The sequence below is a fragment of the Nothoprocta perdicaria genome, unplaced genomic scaffold, assembly GCF_003342845.1.
Source record: "Nothoprocta perdicaria isolate Ctin4 unplaced genomic scaffold, notPer1 scaffold_278, whole genome shotgun sequence".
NCBI lineage: Eukaryota > Metazoa > Chordata > Aves > Tinamiformes > Tinamidae > Nothoprocta > Nothoprocta perdicaria.
The window spans coordinates 581,655-600,062 of NW_020455508.1; the positions used below are offsets into that span (position 1 = coordinate 581,655).

The following is an 18,408-nucleotide window of genomic DNA, read 5'->3' on the forward strand; positions in this document are numbered from 1 at the left end:
CTTGTAATCACTGTGGTCTCACTGTTCAAATGCATTTCTTATAGAAATGAAAATTTCTATCGCGTTTTCAGGCTTTTATGTTACATGAATCTTCAGTGGAGTACAGGATGGAGCCTTTTTCTCTTTTTTCTCTTTTTTTTTTTCTTTTTTTAACCCTTTGGCACATGAAGCTGGAATTCCTCACCTCCACTGCCAAAGAATTAAAAGACACTATTTCATTCGCAAAAAACTGATTCTAAGAAATATGTACAATTTCAGAGCCTTGTTAAAATTTCCACACGGGAGAAAAGTGCATTATTCCCTTCAGCTTGTACAGTTCTTCCATATATTACAAAATTAACTGCTGTAAGCCTGTTCTACCTAAGATGTAGCAGCATTTGCAAACATGACACATACAATCCTTATCACTAAAAATAAATACTACTGCAGTGTAACAAAAAAGAAAAAAAAAAAAAGGAATATTCAGAGTTAAACACCTGGAGAAAAAGCTATTTCACAAACTCAAAATAAAAACAAATAAGGCAAACACCTGTTTACCTTGGTGCACACATTTTGGTGAAAAGCAATACCATTATGCCTGTCTACATTCTTCAGCCATCAGAGGTGATGTTTATCATGAAAGAAAAAGAAAAGCATGGAAAGGATGTTATCTGGTGCAAATTATGAGACCCCTTAAACAACTTCAACTGCTGCTTTTATGCCTTCATGTCTTGCATGTATAATGTTCGATTCTCCATGATTGCACATGAACCTGGAAGTTCTAAGTGGCAGGCCGGGGGAGCCCGGCCCTTCTGCTTCTTCTGTAGTATCCAACAGTAATTAAAAAATAATATATATATATATTTATATATATCAACAGTTTAAGTCCTTCTCTCTCACGTTTCCCAAACAAATTCCAGCCAGATGTTAATGACAGAGACCTGCTTCAAGTAATGATATGCCTAACAAAAACCTTGCCTATGTACATCACCACCCCTGCATTTCCTCGTTCTAACCAGCACAGACAGATGCAAGAAAGTGTTACAAACTAGTCCTTTCAGACTAATTACAGTTGTGATTCACCTTCCAGAAGAAGATAATCTGGACCAACGTAATTGCTGTTTAGCCAAGGAGATGACTATTTGCACAGAGAGCACACAACGCTGAAGTCATCTCCCTTCAAAGAAACTGGGAATTACTTCTTGGCGCTGCCATGAGATTGAGCCTGCGGGCAGCAGCAACAGCAGGAGAGCGTAGAGAAATACTGTACTTCATGCAGAAACCCAAACGGACTTTAGGTAGGTTTGGGGAAGAAACTTGTTCAATTTGGAATGAGCTCTGAAAGTGCCCCTGCTACCTTAGATAACCTCTAGTACTGGTGGTGATGCCCCGGAATCGTTTTCAGTGATAAACCTAAGATGACAGTGAAGCAGCAGAACAGAAAGTTATTCTCGTCCACTTGCAGAGTAGGAAAACTGGGGGAAATGCGGCCGCCTCTCGTTGTCCATGCAGTCCATTCCGTCTTCATCATCTGCGCGCAGGAGAAGCTCAGTGTCAGTGTCAGTGTCGTTACATTTGCAACCAAATTTCATTATCCCCCTGATCTGCACTACAGCACTCGGGGTTCACTGCTGAAGTTAACCCTGAAATTCAGAGTACATCTCTAAGCTGACGGAATAGAGTAAAATGATGCTGATTTTCACCATTTGTTTAATAAGTCATTATTCAGGGTTTTCCTAAGTTTTATTTTGATAATYGCCTGAGAACTCCAATTATTACTACCCTTCATAGGCAAATCAACAGTTACCACAGTATGTGTCTTCTGGCAGCACAGAGACTTTCTCAAAGCCTTTGCTGACTGAAGCAACACAATTCCTATTGCTTCATAAGCTGCATTCAGGAAATAATTATATTTTTACTCCAGCCTTAAATATTCTTTCATTCTGAATGGAGTTTAAAGAGGAATACCTCAAAATGAACTGTTCATGCAAGTTCATTCTCAATTTCAAGTATTTTCAATTTCTATGTATTATTAATTTCTAAACTGTTTATTTTTACAGTATTTACTGGGATCACAGGAACCATGGACTAAGCCAAATTCATAAATATTTTTATTTACATAATTCTTGCAGTGCCAATGGAAACGAGGCACCAGATGTTGCCTAGCACTGAGGATTTGAATCTATATTCTCAGGTGAATTTTTAAACAGTGCTCATCCTTAAAGACACCAATTGAAACTTTTATTCTAACAGTGAATATACATGCAGAATTATGTATGTTTGTTTGCATCTTCATATATTCTCCTCCTACAATCAAGGGTTAGTAGAGCTTGGAGCAATTGTTATGATGAGGCTGCTTGATCTTGACAGAACTTCCCTGCTCCTGTAATTTCAACTGCACACAACTTTTACATCAGGTATTTAAATTAACTTAGTGTACGGGGCACTTTTGTTTCTTTCTGCTACCCCTTTTCCCTTACTGTGGCTTTCTAAAACTTTGTGAACTAAAAAAGCAAGCCGTTCCTGTAACTGCACGAGGTGAGTGACAAGATCTGTTACTGCGCAGCAACTTTGTGACACAGCTGGAGCACCTCCATCCTTAAAAGCCATTTAACCCTGCTCTGCATAATCACATCAGGCAGAAAAGACCTCCTATTCCAGGTCATACTAGGTAAATGACCTGCAGGTTTTAAAACAAAACTCATTACACAACAAATCTCTTTTCCTGTCACAACATCTCAGGAAAGGGAAAATCCCATGGGTGCCTGGAAACTGCAGCTCACTCAGAGGCCAAGGCAGGTGGCTTAAGATGGTGTCACTGTAAATCACCTGCCCCAAGCCAACAGGTTCCAAGCGGAGGTTTCGCAGCGGCCACCTCTTCCCTGCTGCCTCAGCCTCAGGAGGAGACAGCCACTCTCATCAGGTATGTGAAGTTTTAAGAGATCATCATTGCAATACTCCCTAAATTAATCCAATTTAAACGCAATCTCTTCAAGTTACAAATCTGAACAAGTCCTCAATGAGATAGATGAGAAAAGGTTATTTTTTTCACATCAAAAGGACTTAAAAAACACTTAAATTGCTGTGTTCTGACACTAAAAATACAAAAGCTAGAAAACAACTCCTGATTGATACACCAACAGAAAACTAAACAGCATCCTAAAACACCAAAAAAGGGGCTAGCTTTGTGAGGGCATAATCAACCTCGCCTACACCATTTATTGTCTACCTTTATGATGATCCTTTTGCTATCTCCAATTAAAATTTGATCTCTTTTAGAAAGGGGTTCAGGAATTCAGCATTGGGAGTTTAGCTACTCTTTAACCCTGGCATGGCAGTAACTTTGTTAGGCCTCAGCTTGGCTGATCAGGTCATGATTCCTATATACGTAGCATTAAGATATATAAAAATAAAAACTGCAGTGAGGTCAAATTCAGGTCCAAAAAAGGGTCTGCAGAAGACATTAAATCTTTATTAATATCTTCTTTAAGAGCTCTGCTGAAGCACAGTATTGAAGGTAAATTGCATTTTCATGTAATGGATATCTAACACAAGGGACATCCTCTTTTTTCTCTGACAGCTGATGCTCTTTTTTTGGTCTGCAAAATATTTAAAATTATGCTTAGCACTCAAAATTGAAATAACCCCCAGAAATCAGAAGCAGTCCCCACATGCTAAAAGTGGAGTTCATGTTCCAAGCACTTCGCTGAACTGGGACCCTTACTGACAACTCACAATGCTTGAAGCCAATGTTTTCCCMTAAAATAAAGAACTATGGAGCTACTTGTGAGCTAAATAAAAAGTTGACTGATCATCTATTTAAAGCTTTTTAATTATTCTTACTTTAAAGGTGCATTGTCATTGAGAGTCACATTTAGGAGATTTTTTCCTGGTAATGGCAAGAAGAAATCTCTAATTAATCAAAAAAATCTTTGCATGCCACTTCTTTATTATCACAAACTGATCATTTTAAATAGAGRTTTATGCATAATTTCCAACTTACACTTTTCAGGCGGTGTTATTGTAATAGTCTGAGCTGTAAATTCTTCATCAAAATATCTGGTGTCTGTCTCAGATGTCACTTGAGGTTTAAAAGGAGGTACAAGCTGAAAAGGATTGAGAGACAAAACCAAATTACTACAACTGAAGGCAGCCAAATTACCGCTAGGAGGAGAAATAAGGAATATTTTTGCCCCTAGCCTTGACCAAGGGGGTTGTTGGAAGAGTCTCCACACGGAGGCAGCTGGGTCTCCAGCTTCTGGTAGCAGATAGTTATGACAGGAGTCCCTGTCCCCAAACACCAGCTCACAATCCAGCTAATAAAAAGTCACTGCTAAATTCCCAATAGAGAAGAGTTCACATCATTTGCAGATAAACTCAGTAACAAAATACCTGGAAAAGCTTCCTGCCACTCTAATTATCAGCATGGGCAGAGGCACCTTTAGGTACCTCACCAGCACTGTGAGGCATGTAAAGCTAAGGCAAAAGGGACAGCACAGGCTATACACACATAGCAACAYCGAGGCCTACGGCCGAACTTGCATTTGCAATAAATTATGCAAATATGAAAAGCAATTTAAATTTGAAAATGGTCAGTTCAGGCTTAAGTGAGTTTTATGAATACARCCCTTCTGGGCCTAAGTCTTTCACAGCACAGTGCAGTATTTCCCGACAGCAAACGACCAGCATCACGATGCTTGCAGCTCRCACGCAGGACGTCCTTGCCCCCTTCAGCATCAGTCTGGCTATCCACTTTCCCCCTTTAAAAATACAGTCTAGTCACTCTACAGAGTTACTGCACAGTTTTCACTAGTTTTATATTCTTTTCCTTCTCAACTGAATATTGCTARCACCAAACAACCAATCTGTTAATTTACTACACAGCATAGGGAACAAATCTACAGCCGCTGCCACCAAGTTCAACATACCAGACATTTTTATGATTGACATTGTATATACTGTGCATTAGCTCTTCTTTTTGGTGTTTTTTTTTTAACAATAATAAGTCATTAGTATTATATTCAATGCACATTTTAAATACTTCTTTTGCATTGCTTGGAGAAAGCTGCAYGAAGGAGTAAGCACTAGAAGTTTTTTGGCCCACAGTCTTAAGCAAAGGAGATGACACAGCCCACAAATGATCCATCTGAAATATGAAAGCCTGTCTGGTCAGGACTGCTTTCCTTGTAACCATGTAATTCTGCAAAACCAGCCAAAGGAAGAACTCTTTCAGGGAGACGCTCTTTGCTGCAAACCTCTAATCAGACAACCATTCCATTTCCAACAGTTTACAGCCTGGGTTTCCTGAGGAGGGGCATCTTCCCTGTCCTTTTCAATATAAAGAACATATCAGAGAGTTGCGTCGTTCTCGGGACACGAGCTCACTGCCGTGCACACCCGGCCAGTCCTTCAGYGCTGCCTTCTCTTCAAACCCTTTCCAATTTGACTCTTTTCTCCCTGTAACCGTGTACTTGCCCTTTTAGAGCATACTGAAATAGCGGTATTTTATTTGATTAAAAATCTATCAATCAACATTCTATCATCTATATATATTTAAAATGGTGCAAAAGTAGTAATACTTCTATAAAATTCAATTAAAGAGATTTATCTAAAGATATATAAACTTGTCGACATAAGAATCATTGAGTTGCAAATCCAGCTATACACAGTGTTTAAAAACAAAGGATTCCTTTTTACTGAACCTTCTAAACCCTGCATGTTTAGAAGACGGTCTTTGCCTGTGTCCTGGCCGTGCCAGTCACAGTTCCGCACACTCCGAAAAGAAACAGCAGTCCAAAGCTGTGTGCAAAGCAGCCCCAGAACAAAACGACTGCACTGACACGTCACAGCCTGCCCTTTCTCTTACATTTTCATTCTTCCAGTATTTCAGAGAAGACCTTTATGATTAAAAATAAAGATGAAAATAAAACAGAAAAAAGATGATAGAAAGGCAAGCTGCAAACTCAAMTTACCACCATCGCACATTCTTGTACAAGACACACGGCTCTCAAAAAATCAATGTAAACAATTTTGATAAGTTCATTATGAAATAAACATTAGTGTATTATACAACTAATGTTACAACTATACAACTAGTTATTAGTTGTAACATTGGGTTACAAGTAATTTGGTCAATTTCACTATTTCCCCAGTTATTTTTGCAGATACTTCTTTCCCCACAAAATCACAGCATAGTTGGGGCTGGCAGGCCGCTGTGGAGACGGTCTGGTGCAGCCCCAGGGCGATCTGGAGCAGGCTGCCCCAGACCGTGTCCAGATCACTGCTGAGTATCTCCATGGATGGGGACGGAGAGGCCACAGCCTCTCTGGCCGCCTGTGGCAGTGCTCTGTCACCCTCTTACAGCGCAGAGCAATTCCCTGTGTTTCAGCCGGAGGCCGCTGTCTGGGCTCCGGTCTGGCTCCGTCTCCCCACGCCCTCCCTTGGGGTGTTCGGACAAACTGATGGGACCCCTTGAGCCTCCTCCTCTCCTCCAGCTCTCCCATCTCTCCTCACATGGCAGATGCTCCAGTCCCTCAACGGTCTTCACCCAGAACGCCAATTCATAAAAACAGAAAGTTCTCATACAAAAATGAAAAACATCTCAGCGCATTAGCTGGCGGGCTCTTCCTCAAAAACCTGCTAGCTGGCTACCAGCTTATTCTTGTTTTCCCTCTCCCTCTTTTCAGTCCACCAGGACTTCCGATCATCCCAGCATTTCCTCCATTTACCTGCAAAAGGAACAGTTACAAAAATACACTGAAAGTTTTTAGTAAAGGGAGCATGGCACTAAATGACCGTTAGGGAACGAACAGCAAGAGCAGCAGGAGCACTCAGCTATTCCCAGCAACGGCGGCAGCAGCGCAGAGCTGCTCCACGCACCGCTGAAGCGGCCCTCACCGGCCAGGAGCAGAGCCCGCYGGAAGGGAAGCCGTGTCCTCCAGCGGCACGTCCAGTTGCTAGACTTGTACGTTCCTAAGAGACGGAGTTAAACAACGGCCAGCAGCAGGCAGCAGGAGGGCTGCTGAAGCTCGGCGTTACRCCAGCGGCCCGGGCTGCTTTGGGAGCCGGGCAGGGCAAAAGCCCCAAGCCCCAAGCTGTGGGCCGGAGGGAGGAATTCGACACCACGTGCTTCACTGGTGCCTTGGGATTCATTCTTCTTACAGAACCAGCTTTCATGTTCTAGACATTAAAAGCAGCAGGACTGTAATAACAAAGAGGGCAGCTCTCACCAGCAGCTTATGCTGAGGTTTACACAAGCTAGACCTTCACATACATCAATGGACTGTCTATGGAAAAGAGAAAACAGTAGTTACGATAAAGATGTACAAATGCAAGGCAACTGGAAGGTGGGTTTTTTTTTTTTTTTTTCCAATTCTTTCCATATACTTAGCTCCATTTCCACCATCACAACTGTGATGACAGCTAGAGCCAGGATCATTCCTGCTGAACTGTCCTAGCCCACCTACACAAACACAACTGTGTCTAAAACCTTCTTAACGAAACACAGGAAGCTCCTGATGCGTCATGATCCGCACACCACCCCTTCCCAACTGAAACTCTTCCTCTGACCTCCATATACTTGGTATACTTTCAAGACACACTCCTAGCTTTGGAGGTAGTGTATCAGTAGACACTGGTACAAACAACGTAGAATTCCTGTAGAATTCTTGTCAAGAAACGAGGAACCGGCACATGGAGCTTGGGCATCACCCCCAGAAGAAAAGGAGGGAAATGCAGTAAGAAATCCTTTCCTAGCAACCTCCCACATAAGTTGGGARCACAGAAAGCGGTGTAAATGATGTGCATAAGTGTACACAGAAGGGTACTGCACTTTGACAACACATTCAGGAGATGAGAGGCAGAACCATTCACTTGAGACAGATTTTGTAAGCCATGTCACCAACATGCCAGGCCATGCTACAGAAACTTGGCAATTATGTTTTTTGGAGAGGTGCCACCTTTGTTCATTAGTTGTCAGATTTTGTTTAAAAACAGAGAGTAAAATCCCCAGAAATTTTAGCTATAATGAGACATGGCTATCAGAAATATGGGTAAGGAGCAACTGCTGCAGCAACAGCCCGTTATGCTGACACAGAGCCTGAATAGTAACTGAGAAACTCTCACACATCTCAAAGGAGATTTAAGCTCAATGACACAGCACAAAATATTACACAACACAGTACTAACTACAACTCCAATGATCACAACATAAAGACATCTACCCATACCTAGTGGCATTTCATGATGCCGCAAGGAAACTGGCTGCTATAAAAAACACCCTTCACAGCTTCTCCTCACTTCTTAGCTAAGAAATCAAAARGCCAAAAGGAGTAACATGAGCACAGCAAGGCGCACACAGTAGTAGCCACCCAAAAGCAGCAACATTTAATACACAAATCCAGTCTCATACCTATCCGCCAGTCTAAATCTGCCCCAGCCATTTCTAAGGCCTGACATTAGAAATAACAGAAGCAGCAATATTAAATTCTTAACATTCTGTATTATCTTCAGGGAATGGCATTTCTATTTGGCATCCATTGAGAATGGAGTCTGAGAAAACCCACTTTTTCCACAGCTCAACGCCTGGGAAACTTGCCATGCATCTTAGGGGAGGAAAAGGGGGGACGAGGAGAGGATTAGGGGCAAGTTCTGCATCTCCCTGTTGCAATTACATAGTGATAAACAAGCTGCACAACACACCTTCAGCTTACTAAACCAGCAACACAAATACTTCAATGTTGCAGAAAATATTTCATGGTATTAACTCAAAGATAATCTTTGAGTGATAAACTTGACAGCAATTACTTGTCTCGGTGTTATATAAGAAGAGATTGAGTCTACCTGCAAGTAACTGTGATGCACTCAAACTGTCAAAAAATTATATAGCCCTTAGGAATGTTAATCTTATCTTCATTCTCCTTTTAATTTAAAAGGAATTTTCCCTCCATGCCACTCAAAATGAACTCTATGAAGAGACTGCAGCCAAAACAGATTCCAATACAAAGTGCTGCAGAGTATGTGGTGCAGTATCTACCTCCCAATAAATTATTCAAGATATTTAAATAAACTAGATTAGCATATCGAAACTCACAAGCACACYAATTCTTAATGTATCATATAAATGCCACGAGGTTGTTCGGTTTAAGCATTCATGAGGAATAACCATTTAAATTTGAGTTTTGATCCTCCTTCAGTATTACATTCTGGGATGTCCAATTAAAAAAAAAAGCAAAGCAAATCACTCTTCCATCGCAATGTTCCCTCTTTCTTTACTGCCAAATTGCAGTGTATGAGATGTGATTTCTGCTTTTCTCACAGCTTATAAATTTCAAAAAATGTAATAGAAAAATAACAACAAAACAGGTATTTCAATAATACCTTGTATGGTCATCATATGCTGTATTTCAAAAAGTTTCCAACCAGTTTATCACTAAAATCTGACACAGATCAAAAACTGTATCAAATGTCCTTTCTGTCTATAAAAGATAATKTAATATTCTTAACTAAGTTCATAAAACTGATACCCAGAAATCAGACTTTCATCTATCTTAAAATTTCCTGGAGGAATGTGTTGCCAATACTGCAAAGTTGTTATCTTCCAGAATCAAACAGAAGAAACAAATTAGCCAAATCCAAAGGAGGAAAAAATAAATTACACTGTGAGAAGAGAAGGAGGCCACATTGATGAAACACAATCATACATTCTCATCCTGTCCCAAGCATACTCAGCTCTAACTGCTGAGAACATGCTGCAATTCACAAAATCAGTTCACAAATTAGAAAAAATATCTAACAAATATCTAACAAAATTGCTAACTGAAATTCTCTGACTTTAAAAGGACACCAACAATGCTCAGTCTTGAAATTTCCTGGTTTTCCTCATTCACATCTGTTAAAATGTGCTTACTTTTATACTTCTCTTATCCTCCCCTCAAAGCAAATATTTGGTAATCCTAAAAATACTACCAACACAAAACCTTAGCTCAGTATTTTAACACTGGCAGTACAGGAGTGYATGGGAAGGACAGCATTCTAGTAAGCAGAAAGATTTCAAGGCAAAGTTTCCAAAAAGTTCATCAATGACGCTATTATAATTAAAAGTATATTAATCTTTAAAAAAATACTTATTTTTCTTTATCACTGATAATTCTTTTTYCTTCTGTCTCCAATCAGAGGTCAGTTACCAAAGAAAACAGGAGCTGATRTGGTTCTGTAGCCTGTCTGTAGGTGCTTACCTAGGAAATCCTGAATGGTTGGGCCATGGTTGGACCATGGACCAACGGGTGCACTACAGTGAGGAAAAGACTCAAAGCAAAAGAGGTACAGATACCTCTCACAGCATCCCTGGGAGCAGTTATTGAAGAGGGATGCTCCCCACGGCCCCCAAATGAGAGCTTCCCCAGAGGGAAAGGCGGGGATTTGGAGCATCCCACCCCGGCAAGCAGCCCTGCGGAGTGGGGCAGGGAGCTGTGGGGCAGCCAGGGAGCATGTGGGGCAGCAYGGGGAAGGGCCCTGGGGTGGGACACACAATACGAACCGGCACGAAACCAGGCTGCGTTGGTCTGGGTTGCCCATGGACAAGCTGCTCGTTTTCCAAATGTCTAACATTTGGAATGTCTTCCAAAGAGCAACGGGAACCCCTGGGACCACAATCACAGGAATTTGCTTAGGAGTCAGAAATTCTTCTGCTGCTCTTCCTTTCTGCCAATGGAAGCTGCTGGCGGGGGTGACAACGTGCTGGGGGCTTGTGCATTACTTTAAAGCATCACTGGAAACACCAATTAAAAGACTAGGGTAGGTAGTGGTTTGCTGATCTCCTTACTGCTTTGCATGGCAGCAGCACCTAAGCAAGTCAGGAGGTCGGTCAGCCGGGATTTATTACAGTGCTGAGAACTGCACAAAAATAGCATGACTCAAACAGGAACTGCCTAAAACCAGATGTTGGCATTTTCCTATTTCCCTCCTCTTCCTTCCCTTAAAAATCTAAGAGAAAAAAGCACTTAAACATGGATTTAAGATTAGAGTGACCTTGCAGGGTTTTTTCCAGGCCTGACCACGGGATCTCACGATGTGCTGCTGCTGTGTCCCAAGCAAGGCCGAGGCAGCCACACGGGGAAGGGGAAGCAGCCTCCCGCAGGGGCCGGAGCCGCCGCTGGCAGCTGCTGCCCCCACACCAGGACACCTGCKGTCGCGTTTGCTTCTCCTTCGCTCCCCAGCGAGCTCGGACACATTGGCCTTAACCTTCCCTGCCACTTGCTGCTTCTCCCTCCTCACGTGTTAATGCTTCCCCTGCTATGTCCGGGGGCTAAACTTGTTAGCACTCCCTAATCTACCTTAGCATTAATCAGATATTGCTGGAAAACAGAAGACAACATATGTACCTCAGCGCCTGTTCCTGTGGAGCTTCCTTCTCGTTTCATCTGCATCACAAKCAGGAGGAAAGCCACGGCTGGATTTTCACGGACATGAGGCTACCGGAGTGCTTCAAGCTGCGTGTCTGAGAACGTACCTAAACTCCTACCTCTAAATTAATTCTCATATGTTTTCTATTCAGTGAAAGGCCCTAGGCAGAACATATGAAAATTTAGGAATATTTTTGTAACTCAAATAAAAAAAATCCTGAAAGAGTTCTTAAATGAGTAACAGAGAAATGTCAAAAAGTTTCATGTTTCTAGCTAAAAATAAAAAAGGAATTTTATTTAGAAGTATATGGGCTTTTGAAGTTCTCTGAGTTTGCCAAACTATTCARCTCCTCTTACTTGTGCAGAAAGATAAAAACTCATCAGGGCTGAGATGATCACAGGAAGAACCTGGCACAGACAGTTCTCTCTCACATGCCCTCATTTTTTTTTCTGCCAAAAATAAATGCACATGATCACAAATGCTAACTGCTATATATTTACCATTTGAAGGTAACACCCTTCTCTGCTCTAATGCACCACACAACATTTTATTACCGCTGTGTCGTACCCAATTAGCTTAATTAATTAGGGGTATCAGAGAGCTAGCAATTCCATTTGACCATTTGGACCCACCTGACCTGACAGAGCTACTCCTTGACTCTAATCCTCTAAATTTGTGGACACACAATATTGTCTCTARTCACACTGGTAAAGTAATAACCTATTACTCACAGATTTGTACTTTATCTCTAGTAAAACTGATAAAATTAGCAGCACTGTTGCGTAGTGTGCACCTCTATAACTAGAACTATTTAGAATACACATGATTTTTTGGTTTCCCTTAATCCAACTATGAACTTCAATTCTTTCATCAATAACAGAAACACACTCCAGAAATGCAGCTAAGGAGATTATAGTTTCATGGTGCATAAACCTTGGACAAAAGTACTGTGAATGTTTTTACTAGGCAAATAATTATTAAATAGTCAACTACAAATTTCATCAAGTGATCCTACTACCAAACACTACACTACTGATAATAAACATCAATAGTAGAAGCAAGCATAGGATAAATCTCTTTGAAAATCTCATTTCTGATTGATGCAGATCCCTTCTGAGTTACCTTAGAAACTATATTTTAAACATTTTAAACATTTTTTAAACATTTTAAAACCTCAAAGCATTGATACAAATATTACAATAAAGAAAACCACCTSAGTGAAAGCTCATTAATCATATGATTATGTTTAAAGTTTACATTTCATAGCAAGGTCTTATGCTCTTTGCATAATTTGAAAGTGATAAAACTGCATATGCAAAAGGAATGGCTGGACATTTTGAAAAACCAAATGAATGGCTTTATAATAGGAATAGAAATAATTCTGAATTAAACAGAAAAATGTAGTCAGGAATGATTTTGAGGAGTTGTTTTTCCATAAAGAGCACGTCGTGTGCCAATATTACAAAGAAGTAATTCCTATGTATCCTCGGAGTTGATTGCTTAATTGAGGAAATACAATTCACTTTTACTAGCAAGTTCAGTTTCTCAAAGCAGCAATGGACGAAGCAAACAGCATTTGACGACAACTTCTCCCGTTACAAAGTCTTTGCTAAGCCTTATTCACCTCCTACATGAGGTGCACATGAAAACAAAACATTGGTATTTATAGAAAAGTAAAATACCTCCATCTATTTTAAGACTTTAGATTAGATACTGGCCTTTGATTTGGAAACATTGAAAGAATATGCTTAAAATCTTTTAAAAAATCTCTATTTTCTTAACAAAAAGAAAAACTGAATAGAGTGTAGAATTGAGGACTCTCTACTGCAAAACAATTAAGAAATCTTCTTCAAGATTTCTACCAAGAATGATCTCACAGCTTTTTACTTTTTTGCCCCACTTCCAGCACCTTGTACTAGTAAGTTTTGAAATTCAAATGATTTTAGTATTTTTTTAAATTATGGACAGATCCTGAACTTACATTTTCAGATTTTACCAAGTACTTCTATACAATGTTCTTACACATATAGTCAGTGCTTTGGCAAAGAAATCTGATTATAGTACTTGTTCTCATTATTTATTTAACACACTTAAGCCTGTATCAASTAATTTTAGAGAGTATCATATTTTCATAGCAATATGCAAGTTCTCATYACAATTCCAGTATTTGTCAGAGAAATAAAACACCTACATCAAGCACACCATCTGAAAATGCCAGTTCAACAACTGAAGAACTGTCTTACACTAGCCCAAACATATTCTGCTTATTCATATGATTTCCATTTCCTTTTATGTAAGCACATCAAAAAAGGAGAAAAATCTATCTTTAAAAATTACATAGCTCAACTGGAAGATTAACAATATAAAATAGCTGGAAAAGAACAGAAGAAGACCTTAACGCTAAATAGAAGAGCAGGAATTTATAGCAATGAGTAAATAGTTACAAAAGTATGGAGATATCTACATCAGTATCTAAAATAAATTAAAGAAACTGTTTAAATTCAGTCTTGTTCCTGTGATAATCAACAAAGCTGCTGAAATCAAATCCCCCGGACCCTTTTTCTCCCCAACCTCTTTTGGCCAAGTATATTAATGCAATTTAAATTTTCTTAGATTTTTTTAAAAATTAGTTTGATATAATATTTCTGTTTAAATACTAATGACCAGTCATTCAAATTTTKTATCTCTATAGAGACAAAAAAAAAGCTTAAGTTAAAAGGCAGGATGAGGTAGTGTAAGTAATAGGAAAACCTTCCTTTACACATTCTCAATAGCTTGGCTCGTACACCTACTTTCTTTTGAAGACTCAGGAAGAAAGGGAAGGAAAGCCTTAAATATTTAAATAATATGCAGAAAATCTTTGCTGAGTTTACTTTGGTTTGAAAAACTTATTTCTGATCCACTTGCAAATTACTGATGAAAAGCAAAAATTTAAATAACTTCACCTTTATTTAGAATAATTAATTTGAATTAATATGAAAAGAGGCAAAAAGAGAACATGAATACTTCAGAGAATAACACTCCTATGGCTACCAGCTGACATTATCTTGCAGAAGCCAGATTATTCAACCTCTTATAAAGACATACCTTTTTATCATATACATCCTGCCAGTTTACTCCAGCAAAGAAGCTATGACGCATGATTTCTTTTGCATCATCTGGGCCTCCACCAAGTCTGAAGAGAGAAGAAAAAAATTCACATTATACAAGCTTTATTTTTGAAGCGTGACCATGTTATTGTGATTCTTAGAGAAGTGACCATTTATTTTTGAAAAGCCAATGACAATTCTCCCCTGTTTAATATGAAATTCTGGTGACATCAAGAAAAAGTGATAACAAAAGTATGCGATTAACATTCTATTCTGTTTAATTATTTGTTACTGACCATGACAAATATTTTCATAATTCATATGTTTTAGAAACATACTTATCCTTAGCTTTCTTGAAAGAACAACTGACTTTCTGGCACTATTAAAAACCAAACCCAAACCCMACCCTGACACACAATTTTGCCAGGCTGATGCCAGGCGTGGAACCCATAACGATTCACACATCGTTTTTATACAGTGTTCACTGCTGTTGCATCTGGGTGCTGTAACAATTAACCAATTACCATAAAATAGTCTCAATCTGAGTCAATTAGTATAAATTAATAAATTGCAGGCCTGCTGAGAAGGTTATTTAAAGGCTGCCGTAAATAACCACGCTATTCGCTGTGGCACGAGGCTTGCCAAAGCCAGGCTCTGGCACGAGGCTTGCCAAAGCCAGGCTCTGGCTCGTCCTCTCAGAGCGCGGGCGCCGTGAGCGGCGGCCTCCTGCGCTGGTGCCGCTGCCCCAGGTGCCCTGCACGTGTCCGAGCGGTCCCTGCTGCAGGAGGAGGAGGAGGAGGAGAAAGAGGAAGAGGAGGAAGAGGTCCCTCTTGACCCCCAGCTGCGGCCTCCCTGCCACCCACTGCGGCGCCCACTGTCCCCCGAAGAGGGAGAGAGAGATTCAACCCGCTAAGCTGGAAGAAACCCAGCTCGGCAATGAAAACCTAAGGACAAACGGGCAGTTTTCTGGTGCATTTAGCAAGTCAAAAATGAGCGGGCAATGGGGTCAGTGAGCTTCCCTGGGCTGCAGCTGTAGGGACAGAGACACACACCCAGGAGAGGGCATGAGAGGAGGAACCCCTGCCTCCTTCAATAGCAGTCAACTGCTAGGATTGCTCAGTGCTCTTGTAACTTCTCCCTGAACTGTAAAATTTTCTACTTCCCTGCAGCCTCCAGCCTTCTCTCAGTATCTTCCTATCCAGCTGTTCAGAGAGAAGCTGAGCTCCACTTAACCCCCTATTTATCAGCAGCTAGCACCAGAACTTGAATATGAATAAGCTTATAAACATAAGCCTGTCATAAACACTGTTGTCTGCAGAGATTAATTATAGGCAAGTATCTTTTCCATTCTAAAGGTTAATATATTTGATGGGTCAGATTGTTCAGAGACTAAAATGCATTGGAAGTTGCTACAGGAACAAATTTTCAGTTTACTCTCCTTGCATTTCGGTGGTGGCTCAGAGCCTGCTTGCACTGCTGTACGCTTAGGAAAGGGGCTTTGCTGGGCAGCAGAAGACTGACTGCTTGGGCCATCCTGTGCAGAGCGAAGGGAGCCTCGACCCCTACAAGARACTGAGAGACCCCCAAGAGGCACTCGGAGCTTGGGGCAAAGAGACAACCTAACAACACCTCTCTCTCACTTAGGGAGAGATTTATTTGAGAACCACAGGGACCGGACATTGCCTGTCCAGTGCACGGAGTCACTGGAAGATGGATGGCCTAAAAAACACAGATCCAGAGGAAAAAGTCAACCAGAAAAGGGCAAAGGCAGCAGTTGGTGATACCTGCTTTCAAACCGTTGTATTTAAATCTGACTCCAGATGTGTATTACTTTACTGCTTTCTAGTTTATGTGACCTAATACGTGCTCTTAATAACCTGCAGCTGTGGATGGGAAGCCTTTTAGCGGCTTCAGGCATGATCACATCCAAGGCAATGCAGGGCAGTCCTTACTCAACACTGCAGCCAACTCAGGCTCAAGTAAGTCATATTCTCCATAACTAATTTAGAATTTACAACTAAATGGAAGAAAGAAACAAGGTGTTTTCACTTAATAGCCAAATAGACTCAGACTTCCAGCCTGTTCAGCCTCTCGGCTGCATAGGGCTCTTTTCTGTACAAGTAAGTAAATCACTGTAAATTCTTAAAGTAAATTTTTCAGATACTAGGTCCTTAGAAGTTTTTCTACACTTACCGCTTATTTGGATCTTTTATCAGTAGGCCTGAAAGTAATGATTTTGCATCTGCAGAGAGGGTTCGAGGAAATTTTATGTCCTCCATTAGTATTAGTTCAAACAGTTTTTCATGATCTTGGTTGTAGAATGGTAATCTCCCACACATCATTTCATACATGACAACTCCTAATCCCCACCAGTCCACTGCACGACCATAGTCATTATCTTCCAATACCTAAAATGGAAACCAAAACCAGCTGTAAGATAAGACGCTACTTCAAACACGACCATTTTGGCCCTTTTTTGGATTCTCTCTTTATGAATGTGCTTTCAGGGCTTTACTTCTGCTGCACACAACCAAGACTCCAAGAACTCAGATCCAAACGTACAAACTGCAGCACTGACCATACACCTCAGCTATATCAAAGTTTCAGACATTCTGGGAACTRTATTGTCAGTCCAAACATAAATCATCAGAAACAAACATAATACAAAAATGGAGAAAGCCCCCTCCCCCGCCAAATGGTCACTACTGCATTTTCCCCTTTCCTATGTCCTGTTTTACAACCACTTTTACAATGTATACAGTTTTAGGAAGATTCACTTAAATCTCTGGGCAYTGCCACCTCAGTCAGATTCCTCAGGGAGAGAAAGTGAAACACTCACCCTGCTCAATCACTTCTTTCTCTTTTCCCACTCATAAGAATAGAGAGTGAAATTTCAAAACACCTTAATCTCATTAAGGTAATTTATTTCTTTGTAACTTTTGTTTATATTAAGAGCCCTGAGACCGCATTTCCTGACAAGTCCACTGTGTTCCATGATGAAATCCAAACCAGCCAGGCTGGGTTAATGCATAGACATATGATGGCCTTCAGTATTTACGTGCCTAAAAGATGACTTACTCCACCATTCTTCTTTCAGCAGCCCCATKCAAAATCAGAATAAGGAATCTAAATGGTATGTCTTGACTTCAATAAATTTAGTATTTCTTTCTATATTTAATATATTGTTAACATATCTTTCTGCAGCAAATGTCAGCATTTTAGGCACATGTCTTCTGTATTACATATACACACAGCACCTTTCAGTTTCCTTAATGCTTATGAGTTCCTCATAGGTATGCTCCACTATTATATTATGTCTATTTCTATAATTTAATACGCAGAAATATTAAGGAGGCAAAACCAAAAAATTTTAAACTTCAGTAGTAGTAGTAATTAGGACTAGACAAGTGCAGCTAATCTACTTGGGGTATATTTATGAGGAATTCTACAAGATTTATGTATCATTAAACGGTAGATTCTGAAAAGCAGCATGAGTGATTAGAAAAAAAAAACAAGACTCTCATTACCTTATGACTGTCTAAAGTGTCTAAAAGACCTGCAGTAATTGCCCCGAAGCAAGGGCAGGGCCAGCCTTCCCCCACACAGGACACGGGGTGCCACGATGGCATCACACCAGCCAAGGGCACGTGCGCTGCCCTGGCCAGTCCTGTGCGAGCTCCCTGCACAGCCCTCGCAGCCACCTCTCCCCAAGAAAACCCCAGCCTGCTCTGAGGCASCTGGTACATGCGAGTAGCAGAAACAAAGTGCAGCCTGATCCAGGACGGCAATTTCGACAATACAGTAGTAATTAATGCAGGCTAATYCCGTTTTCACTATCCTTAAGGAAGAGTAGAAGGAACATGATGAAAAGAAGTATATTTCAAACCCCTCTTGTGTATATAAGATTAAAAAGCATAAATATTAACACATTAACACA

At 40.5% G+C, this 18,408-nt stretch overlaps 1 protein-coding gene across 1 annotated transcript in view; it reads right to left on the reverse strand.

The window, feature by feature from the left end:
• Window positions 1-448: 448 nt before the first annotated feature.
• AKT3 (AKT serine/threonine kinase 3) overlaps window positions 449-18,408 on the reverse strand; it is a 130,045-nt gene continuing 112,085 nt past the window's right edge. The window contains exons 10-13 of the mRNA XM_026041079.1: window positions 16,665-16,879; window positions 14,470-14,557; window positions 3,983-4,085; window positions 449-1,510 (exon numbers count right to left, since the gene is read on the reverse strand). Of these exons, the coding sequence (XP_025896864.1) occupies window positions 1,425-1,510; window positions 3,983-4,085; window positions 14,470-14,557; window positions 16,665-16,879 (492 nt within the window). The 3' untranslated portion in view covers window positions 449-1,424. The remainder of the gene's footprint in view (window positions 1,511-3,982; window positions 4,086-14,469; window positions 14,558-16,664; window positions 16,880-18,408) is intronic.